General features: G+C 36.4%; 2 protein-coding genes across 6 annotated transcripts; both read left to right on the top strand.

The window, feature by feature from the left end:
• The first annotated feature begins 5,763 nt into the window (after positions 1-5,763).
• On the top strand, positions 5,764-8,315 carry LOC113753977 (DNA polymerase I A, chloroplastic/mitochondrial-like). Of its 5 annotated transcripts, XM_027298267.1 has the most exons (6): positions 5,764-5,820; positions 5,918-5,983; positions 6,405-7,224; positions 7,386-7,577; positions 7,684-7,804; positions 7,959-8,315. In XM_027298267.1, exons 3-6 carry the CDS (start codon positions 6,799-6,801, stop codon positions 7,973-7,975), a joined length of 756 nt encoding a protein of 251 aa, XP_027154068.1. In that variant the 5' UTR covers positions 5,764-5,820; positions 5,918-5,983; positions 6,405-6,798; the 3' UTR covers positions 7,976-8,315. The 5 variants fall into 5 exon arrangements, with proteins under 5 accessions (XP_027154068.1, XP_027154067.1, XP_027154069.1 ...); XM_027298266.1 differs by having other exon boundaries at positions 6,743-7,224; positions 7,684-8,315; XM_027298268.1 differs by lacking the exon at positions 7,684-7,804 and having other exon boundaries at positions 7,859-8,315.
• Positions 8,316-8,542: 227 nt separating this feature from the next.
• LOC113751469 lies at positions 8,543-9,621 on the top strand. The gene is made up of 2 exons (XM_027295493.1): positions 8,543-8,601; positions 9,234-9,621. The coding sequence occupies exons 1-2, from the start codon at positions 8,543-8,545 to the stop codon at positions 9,619-9,621; spliced, it is 447 nt and encodes a 148-aa protein (XP_027151294.1).
• The last annotated feature ends 1,674 nt before the right edge of the window (positions 9,622-11,295 follow it).

The following is an 11,295-nucleotide window of genomic DNA, read 5'->3' as shown; positions in this document are numbered from 1 at the left end:
ACTAAAATGTGTGGCTCTCATTGATTCAAAGGTCAACTCTTTTTCCCGCGCGCACGCGCGAGTTTCGTGCTCGATTCCTCTCGAGTTTGTTTTGCTTGTGCACTAAACCTCTAATGCACGTGCATTCGTACTATTATTATTTACTCTTAATAGTTTAGAATAAATTCCTTAATTCGCCAATTAACCGCTCCGACTCGATATACGTGAATTTTTTATTTATACGCGCTACGGCGAAACCTCTAAGAAATTCTTATAACGATAGTACTACTACTAGTACTTGAGTACTTAAACATAAAAATACCTATTTTTAAGACTGATGTATAAGTCTCCAATTTTTCAAACTCACTGTATCCCCAAATCGATCACTGTCTCGAAAACGCGTATTCACTATTCTCACTAAACGAACTTCCAAAAATTAATTTCCATAACAAGTCATTTTAAAAATACATGAAAGTCATAGTTCCATGTAATTGGGTCTAAAAAGGTTAGAAAATAATATTCGGGGCAAACAGGCAATTAAATATTTAAATAAACTTGTAACAGGAGTTTAAAATAAATAAATTTTGTGAGTCCTCACGACTTTTCTTAATCTACTATTGATCATTCTTATTTTTTTCAAAATTAATACACTTTCAATTTAAATATAGTTTTGAAAAACGTGTACTCGTTGTTCCGAACTAAACGAGTTTTCAAAATGTTACTTTTTCTAACAAAACGTTTTAAAAACATAAAAGAGGCATTTTTTTTCATATAAATGGATTTTAAATAGTCGAATTAAATAATTAATTAAGCCAGTAAAATAAAGTAAATTAAGAAAATTTTTGGGTCCTCACAACCTCCCCTCCTTAAAAGAATTTCGTTCTTGAAATTCATACCTCTGTAATCTCAGATAATCCTGAATCCTGTTGTGTGATCATGTCATGTGTTCTTGCAGATGCCACTGGTCGGTTTTCTCTTCCATTGACTTGTCGAGGGACAGTTCTGTTTCCTTGTTGAGTTGTAGTCTCTCGGGGATATCTCCTTGGACAATCGTGAACTTTATGGTTGGTACTCCCACATCCCATACATTTTCGTCCCTTTATCCAACAGTTTTTTTCGATATGGTTTGTCTTTCCACAATATCCACAGGTTGGACGAGGCGTTGTGACTTGACTTGCCTGCTAGATTTTCTATGATTGTATCTGTCCTACTGGAGCTCTTCGTGACGTAGTCCCCTCTGGCTCCTTTATCATGAGTGGTGCAGGAAGTGATAGTCTTACTCCATCCTCTCTTTTTTTGATTTTGGGTGGTGATCCAATTTCTTTTAGTCTATTATCGGATGTATCTCTTTCCTTCGCTTGATAGGCTCTCAGTTGGACTTTTGCGCTCTCTACCCTTTGCGCTTTCTCGAGAGCGTCACTAAATGTTTCAATCTGTGCTGCGGCAAGGGCATCTTGGATTTCTAAATCTAATCCCTGGATAAACCGTCTTATTTTCTTCCATTCAGTAGCCACCAATTCTGGAGCATATGTAGATAACTTCGTGAAACGTGTTTCGTACTCAGCCACACTTAAAGTTCCTTGACGAAGCTTTATAAAATCGTCTTCTCTCTTTTCTTGGACAAGCGGAGGGAGAAATTTCTCATTAAACTCACGTACAAAGTTTATCCAAATCCTTGGAGTTTGATCTCTTTTTCACTTATTTCTTATAACATTTCATCAAGCTCGGGCCGCTCCTTCAAGTTGAAATACAGCAAAAGTGACTTGTCTTTCCTCTGTATAATCCAAGGCATCGAATATATTCTTTATATTCTCTAACCAATTCTCAGCCACTTCTGGGTCAGGTCCTCCAGAAAATTTGGACGGGAAGAATTTCTGAAACCGCTCCAAAGCTCGATCCTCCCCTATCTCTTGGTTTCCACGCTGGTTTCCTTGCCCAATCCCTTGACCTTGTTGAGCTACTAAGAGCTCTAGTATATCCGTCATGCGAGTTAAAACTACTCCCATTTGGTCATTTCCTCTTCCAACACTTGGCTCGGCATTTTGATCAATATCAGACCCATTATCTACTCTTTGATTTTGGGGTTGTCTAGGTTGACGTCCCTTTCGTTGTCCTCTAGTTTCCATGTTCACAGCTAATTTATATGCATATGTATAAACCTCACACTAACCTATAATTGAACTATGCACATATACCAGTAACAACTTTTAAAGAAAAGGAAATCACTTACACAAATAACATTATCACTATGCAAGTAAATACAAACTAGACCTCATTAAATCATGAAACAAGTTTTAGTCAAGTAAAATTCATACCAAGTCAAAGTCAATAAACAAAAGTAAACAATTGATTATCAAAAGTACATTCATCTCCAGGGCACAAACTCTTAAGTTCTACTCTCATCGTCCCACTACGAAAGATCACAAATAGTGTTTCACTAGATTAATTGGAACTAGATGATTCCAGTTCCCTAACATGATCAACTTCAATCCCAACATAAGGATCTTTTGGGCTACGATTATTTCCACCTCCCGCTCTTAATTATCGTGCCATCTTAGCCAAACGATTATTGATTTCCTGTAACTATTCACGTAAAATATCGATTCACTCTTATTCCCCACAAATGGAGATCTCAAGTCCTTAAGATTGCCCTCAACTCTCAAGTATTCGGGTACAAGAATCCGAAATAAGGTAATTCACAACTCGAGCCGGTCGGTCCCAAGAGTAAATCACCACATTCGAGATTCCTACCCAACATACATATCAAATTTTCTCAAATGTCAAGATAAAGGGTTTATACCTATCACATTCATGATTTACAGCTCACATTTCAACCACACTTAAGCCTTTACTTATTCACATAATAAGAACCATAATACCACTTGGTCCAAGCTCACCTCGCGCACAGATTACGCGAAACGGCTTTGATTTTCATCCCTACAAGTGGTCACTTAATTTTCAAACTAATCCCACAGTCCGGTATCCTAAACTTTTAAGTCTAGGACACACTACAAAGATCTGAAACCTAAACTCTGATACCAACTTTGACGCCCCCACTTCTCCCTAAGGCGAACCAAAGGGTATCCGCGGGACGCCTGCCCAACTCTCACCAGGACTCATTACAATTCACAATTCACAAGCTCGGAATACTTTAATAATACTTCAAATAACTTCAATACATAATAAAAGTACTCCAAAATATCTCACACTTACAATTTATCAGCTCTCAAGCTTAATACAACCCAAAAGAATATTTACTACAGCCATCTGTTGTAATACACTTAAAGTCTTCAAAAGAAGGCAATTTAGTAATATTCACGAGCACTCTTGGTCTCGAACCCTATTAAAGAAAATAAAATCATGGAATGAGCTACACAATCCAGTGAGGTTCCAGGATACTCTAGCAGTTCTAATAAATCAAGTAATTGAGCATACCGCATGTATGGTTCAGGGTTGCACATTGACAATGAATATGAGACAATTATCATTCTACGAGTAATTTGAGCATATCGCAAGTATAGCACATTTGCATGAAACGGTTATCATTATACAAAATACACATATATTTGAAGGATACGGTGTTCCAGTGGAACCATTTCGGTCATTTGCACCTTATAACTCCCGATCCCTACGGTACTGTCTGGCCATCGCCTTATCCCTCCAGTGGTAATATTCGAATATACCAAAACGGTGACATAGGATTCCAACCTACCCGACCGAGCCCAGTCCTGACTCGAGTAGGTGAGTAACCAAGGGCAGGGCCCAAGTTCAGCTTAGAGCTTACAACATGCACAAGTAATCAAATAACTTGACGAATGGTAAAAATTTATTTTTTTGGTAGGTCGAGTGAGATAAAGTACACACTCGCCTTAAAATGGTGGATAATTTCATATGAGCAATTACTAGCAACAATTAACACATAAACACGTAAGCAATATTTGATAATTTCATGTGAACATGTAATTTACGGTAATCAAGTAATCAAGTACCAGGTAATCAAGTAGATAGGAAAACGGTAAGTAATTACGGTAAACGGTTAACGGTTGACGGTTAACGGTAGTAATTACGGTTAATTGGTAGACATTAGTCATTTTAATAGGCCGCCATTGGCCGTTTCTCACTTTTACTACTTAAGAGTCGAGGAGATTCACTCCAACTGACTTATGCAGGCATAGCATAATTAATCATTTAAACACATCACATAAATATGCAATTCAAGTATTTCATGTCGAGTAATTCAAGTATGCATTACTTAAATATGCATGAGTGTGGTAAATACTTAACATATAGCACTTAACACTTAATGATCATAGAATAAGCATGTCATAGACTTATTCAAATTACGTACTCCTATATGGAACACTCTCCTATTGCAACAAAAGAGTAAGTGTGTATACAATCCTTCAAGTGTTCCCCTCGAGATCCTCTTGAAGGTCTCCTTGAGCGCCTGAGCAAACAATAGTTGTCTATTACACACTATCGCTTAAAATCCCTTACTTATCGAGAAGGTTGTACTAGTGTTCATTCTAAGGAGAATTCATGAATTGAGCCTTAATTATTCATAATCGAGGCTTGAAAGTGGGTTTCAAAAAAAACACAAGAGAAATCTGATTTTCGCCTTTGAAATCAAGTGTAAAATGGTCTAGCAATATCGGAGGAAAATGGAGAGTTTGAAACCCTCAATTTCCTTTAAGTTCGGAAATTTCAGATTCGGCAAGCAAACTTTGAAAAATCAGATCTCACTCTCTATGAGTTCAAAATTGGAAAACTTGGTACCGTTGGAAACTGCTTCCAAAGTACTAAAAGTTGTTAGAAGACACTTTCCCATGATACTCAACAGAAGGCATTCAAAATTTGTCTCAAAGTTGCTGTTTTGAACATGAAGACAGCTTTCGGGGTTGGTTTTTTTTGGCCAACTTTGGAAATTCAGCAAAATTCACTCAATTCAAACTAGCCTTTGATGACACTTGCGGAAATGTGAGATACACCCAAAAAAAATTAAAACACAAAACGACGTCGTTTGATTTTGGTGGAAGATCCCTTTGCCAAAACACTTAGTGAAATCTCAAAATTTGATTTTGCCTCCCAGTGAAATTTTGCTTCTTCTCTATCTCTCGCAGAAACTCTCTCTCTCGGCAAACTATCTCTCAAAACTCTTGGCCAAAATTTTACTTTCCCGCAGAGTTTTTTCTATTGAATCTCTCCGCAATCAAACTACCCTTGCTTTCCCATTGAAGGGATGTAATTGCATGATAAATTTTTGCCCTGAATTGATTTCTCTCGGTTGCCTAAATTTTTGCCCTCCGCCTCTCTCGGCCACTCTCCTCTCCTCTGCTCCCTACCTCCGCCGTCCCGTTGCCCCTACTCATTCCCTCTCATCATCAGGTTTAGGTTCGTCAAAACCAGAAAATGGAACAACATGACATCGAAAAGGACGAGTTCGGATTCTCCAGAAATTATTTCTTAGCAAACGAATTAGGCAATTCCGGTAAGAAATCCAGCCGCATGCTCGCAGATATCGATGTCGTCGATGAACAGGTTATACTCTGCAATTTTTCTATATGTAAATTTGGTTGGTGGTTTCCTGCAAAAAAAGTTACCTTTTTGGGCCTTTTTCCTTACTGAATAATGCAGGAGCTAAGGGAAGCCCTCGCCCATCTCCCCAACATTTCTAATTTCCAAACTGGTGTCCGACGAAAATTAGGGCTCTGAGTCTGAGAGAGACCTTAGATTTGGGGCAGTAGTCGCAGCATCTGCAGTTATTCTTTCTTCGATTTCAGCGATCAGTAGCAAATGTCGCCTCCTCCTGGACCCTACTCCGGCACCAGCACTCTCGCCTTGGTTAACCATCCACCTCCGCCAGCTTTAATTTCTCACAATTTCATTGATGTCTGATCTAATTTGGATTTTTTTTTCGTTTTCGTATAACTGGTGGCAGGTGGCTCGTGCTTCAGCCTTCACGTTTGGAGTCGTCTATGGAAATTTGAAGCTTAAGTATCTTAAGGTATTATTCTCTATTATTTTTCTATTTTTTGAAAATTTTTTGAAAATTTTCTATTGTTTACTTTTGTCTGATTTTGAGTTCTTTTTGGGTAATTATTTTTTGTCATTTGGTGATTTGGGTTTACATAGTCAGAAATGAACATGTAAGGATATCTGTTCACTTTTCTGTTCTGCACTTTTGTTCACTTGAAAACTGCTTTTCTGTTCTGCTGTAAGAATATCTGTTCCATAGCACCATATGTCAGAGAGAGCTGTAATGCTATTGAGATTTGTACAAATTCATTAAACATAGGATAAATAGTTGATAATGCAAATGTTTGTACTTGTCATGAGTTCAATTTGTGTGACAAAATAATGTATTTTCATTTATTTTATTTGAGTATTTTGTTGGCTTTGGGCTTTCATGACACCGTGACTCTCAGGCCAGAATATTGCAAAACCCATTCTGGCTACGTATCCTTCTCAAATGTCTCAAATGGCCCTGCTTCTGATCATTCCGTTGTGAAGATATCAAGTAGGAGTCATGTGTTTGTGCATGACTATCAGAGGCCTACTTACAAATCCTGGGGTGACGTGACTCAATACTATAAGAGAAGAAAGGAAGCTTATTGTGCTGAACGGACTTCTAGTTTGCCTAGTTTGACAGATGGAAGTGATCACAAATTTAGACAACAAAGCACTGATAATGACTTATCTTGTCCATCTACTAGTAATTCACCTCTCTCGTTCAGAAATGTTCATGATTCAGCTTGTTCTTCAGGAAACCTTAGCCTACCGAATATCGTAAGTGTGAATACAATTGCACCAGATCGTGAGATGAAGGACAACTTTTCAAGTAGCAGACAGTCTTATACATCAAATAGCCAACAAGCAGATATACACTGGAAAATCTCTCCGAGGACAATGCAGTTACTTCCAAAGTCTTCCCAACCTAAAATTTCCCTGCCAAAATTATTCGAAGAACAGAAAGAAAAGTATCCCTCAATTGATAAAGGCAGTGCTCATAATGTAACAAAAAGGGAGGCTGCTGCTGAAAAGTCTGTTGGTGTTGACAAAATAAATGGAACCCCCACAGGAAAAGGATCTGTGGAACCAGAAGCTATTATCCAGTCAAATCTTCGTGAGAGGCTTGGTTGCATTTATGACAAGGTTCTTGTGGTTGATACTGTCTCTGCTGCAAAGGAAGTAGTTGGTATGCTCACAAATCAATACAGGCATATGGTCCATGCATGTGACACGGAAGTATGTTTTTCATTTGACTTGCTTTTAGACTATTTTACATTTGCATACAACCAGTTGAATTCTGTACTTTAATTATCTTATTCGCTTAATATTCATGTTCTCTCCAGTAGCATTCAATTTTTTTTTGGGAGCTCATTTTACTGGTTTCTGCTAATGTCTAGGTATCAAAGATTGATGTTAAGCAGGAAACACCAGTTGATCATGGAGAAATTGTATGCTGCAGTATTTATTGTGGACCGGAAGCGAATTTTGGAAATGGCAAGTCTTGTATCTGGGTAGATCTTCTTGATGAGGACGGGAGGAATCTTTTGGCTGAATTTGCTCCTTTTTTTGAAGACCCGTCAATTAAAAAGGTAAAGATTTTTTGTATGTAATTCTATGTGGGGCTCTTTGTTGCTCATCAGTTCTTCGAATGATTATATGCCATGTGGGGAACTGCACTGGCTTGTTTTTTTGTAGGTGTGGCACAACTATAGCTTTGATAACCATGTTATAGAGAATTATGGACTTAAACTTGATGGTTTCCATGCTGATACAATGCACATGGCCCGATTGTGGAATTCATCAAGAAGATTAGAAGGTGGGTATTCTCTGGAAGCCCTTACCGTGATTCTTCTGTCATGTCTGATGCTAGGTTATGCCTTGGTGAAGAGTTGATTGGTAAGGTGTCAATGCAAAACCATCTTTGGGAAGAAAAAAATTTCTGTTCACTTGAAGCTCCTGAATCTGTGCAGAGCAATGGGTGGTGTAGAAAGGTTGAAATTGAATGGGGAAACCATGCCCTATCCAACAGAGTTCAGGAAGCTGTCCAGGCAATGTTAAACTTTGTCAAAAGAGAGGGCCCCAAGGGATGGGATGACCCATGGAGTTAAATATCAACTTTTTTTTCCTTTTTTTTTTTGAATTGTTATGTCATTGAATTCAGGCAATGGTGGTCCTCCTTTTAGTTGTTTGATTTTTTTATAGGTACGGAATGGCATCTATAGCGAAGTTAGTAGATTAGTATAGTTTCTTTTCTTCTGAAAGAACTTAGAGTTTCAATGGAAAGTTCAAAGACTTGTATATCTGACATAATTGTGGCATGAATGAAGTGAAGGATTATTTGTTGTTCTACATTGGATCTCGGTGTTATTATATGGTGTGATTAATTTCTCTTTACCTATGTATTCCTAGCAATTAAAAGTGTTAGCATAGCGTAGCTTCTAAAGCAATATTCTAATGTGGTAGAATAGCTATCTTGACACTTTCAATTATCAAGAAAAATATTTTTGTTGGTAGATGAGATGCTATAACAACATAGTTTTCCTGACACATTTTAATGCTACGAGGCTATCCCCACATTGGAAGGGACAACACTCGTCCCAGGTGTGAGGAAAGGTAAAATGTCAGTTTAGATTATCTATACTGACACCTTTAAATGCCGCTAAAGGGCATTTTTGTTGTAGTGTAGGCATTGTAGCATTGTCATTTTTTCTGTTTTCAGTTCTTTGGACGTGTTTTCTGTAATTTATTGTGATAATAAGAAAACCGTATACGAAATAGCTCTTGCTTAAGAGTGCCTATATTAGTTTTGTTTCTTTTTTCTGTTTTCAGTTCTTTGACAGTGTTATCCGTAATTTGTTTTGCATTGCACTTTTGTACATTCTCCAATTATTTTCTCCTATAACATACTCACTTATGGTATAAGAAGATTTTTATTCCTTTTGACTGCATTTAGTAAATCTTAATGTGCATTCGTTTGAGTACAAAACTAAACCAAACATTTTCCTCTTTGGCAACGAAAGAAGTCACCGACAGAATGACTGGATACTGCATTCACATTCATTGTCCAAACTAAAAGCATATAATTATGTGGCACTAAAACCAATCATTTCATAAAGATTTCATTCCTTCCTCTTTTTACATTGAGAATATATGCAACAGAAATGGCTTCCTTTCATTTTCAGGTTCATCTGAATCAGCTCTTGCTCATAATCCTGCTCCTAACTCGTGATAAAACCATCATTCAGTGTCAGACCAGACGATCCTACTTTTCAGTTGATCATCAAAATTTGTGACCAAATTCCAGAAACGCTGTTCTGTATAGAAGTCTTAAAACAAAATCTATCTAGTCCATCAACAGATGCTCGAACTTTTGCTGAAATATCGATCAATCAAGTACTGACAAACGTTACCAATACTTTAAGTGCCGTAAAAGAAGCAAAATCTCATGCAAGTAAGGAGGTTGCAGACCTTCTTACAATTTGTGAAGAGGGTTATACCGAAGCATCTTCTTCGTACAATGATGCATTGCGGGCACTTGCCATCAATGATAGTTCTTCTGTGTTCTTGGATAAAGAACAGTCTGAAAGGCCTATAAATGACTGCACAAATATCATTAATCCTGTGCTGCCTTAGTTTGAAAAATATAACGCCCAAAATCTAGCACTTCAGAGGATCTCAGTTGCTGCTGCTGCTATATATTTCCAGCGACCACCTAGTCTTGGGGCCTGCAAAAGTTGAGTCCTCGGGCTTTTGAACGACGTATGTAGCTTTGAGACTGGCGTTCGATTAGATACATATTGTAATTCATCTCTATCCTGTTCTCTTGTTTCTTCCACTGGTTTGAAACTCGGACCGTACATCATCTAGATCAAGCGAGTCGATGAGTTCAACCAATAAGGTTGGGTTCAAAAACTGAAGAACTTAATGATGTAATAATGACGTCATAAATATATTTTAATTCTAAATAAAATAAAATAATATTTAAAAAAAACTACCTTTGAATCTGGCATACTTAATGAGTTTTATAGCTAATATAAAGTAGTGGCGCAGTTAAGATATTGTTCCAGTGGAACAAAATATAAAATAAAGTTCATTTAGTTCTATTAATACAATTAGATAATATAATCCATATATCAAGTAAAAAGAAGTGGATCTATATGTATTCACTAATAAAATAAGATGGCATTAAACTTTCTTTAATATGTTCCAAAATTATGTTGTATTGGAAAACTCACTAGTGGACTAAATTTGTACTAATAGAATCAGGTTTGTAAAAAGTGTGGTTGTAATTTTTATGATTCTTCTACAGAGTTATTATCAAGTTAACTAAAGGCACATATATCTGTTTCCATTCTATGAACTATTGACGTGTAAAGAAAGTTTTTTTTTTTAGCTCCACTGCTTAAAACGTATAATTTCTTTTTTCAGTAGAGGCACATATATAAATTTTTAGGTTTAAAATAAAATTATTATGAAATCTCTATACTTAAAGTTCATGGTTTTCTTTGGCCTCCCCCCCCCCCAAAAAAAAAAACTAACTTACATGTTTGGGGTAAAAGGTGGATGGCGACGACCAAGCAGTGTCGAGCAAGGGAAAAATTTTACTGCAAAGGAAACTTTAAAAAGAAAAAAAACCAAAAAATTGAAGAAAACTTGATTTTTTCAATTTTCACCTTCAATTGAAGTTTTGATCAGTTTTGACTGAATCAAATACCTTCCGGGTTCTAATGTTAAATCAAACTAGTGACCTTGTTGGTTCTTGGTTTCGGTCGAACCAACTAGTTTAGTTCAAATTTAATAACATTGGTTTCTTACTCTTGCACTCTCTTAGCCCTTTCATGGTTTGGATTAAAGTGTCACGGTTAATTTATTTATTAAGACTAATGATTAATAGTAAAAAGTCAAAATCAAACTAATAAATTGATAAATTTACCCTTGCACTACTTTTTTTCTTTTTTCCTTCTCTCTCTCTCTCTCTCTCTCTCTCTCAAAAGAGAATATATGATTTTAAAAACTTATATTTTGGCCTATAAAATTTTAATTTTCTCCAAATACAAAAGAGATGGAAGGAAAATAAATAATGAATAATAATCCAAAAAGATGGAAGAGAAATATAAAACTAATAAATAAGAAACAAAAAATACCAAATATTTTTTGGCTATAAATATCATTATAGGTTTTTAAACCAAATCTTTAATGGCATTTTCTAGTTCTTATTTATCTATTTTTTTCAATTTCTTCTTTTTTATTTTTGGAGGGAAAAAAAAAGAAGTAATGGAAGGATAAATTTGTCAATTTATTAGTTTG

Source organism: Coffea eugenioides, chromosome 11, assembly GCF_003713205.1.
Source record: "Coffea eugenioides isolate CCC68of chromosome 11, Ceug_1.0, whole genome shotgun sequence".
Lineage (NCBI taxonomy): Eukaryota > Viridiplantae > Streptophyta > Magnoliopsida > Gentianales > Rubiaceae > Coffea > Coffea eugenioides.
This window is presented reverse-complemented; position numbering and strand designations above follow the sequence as displayed.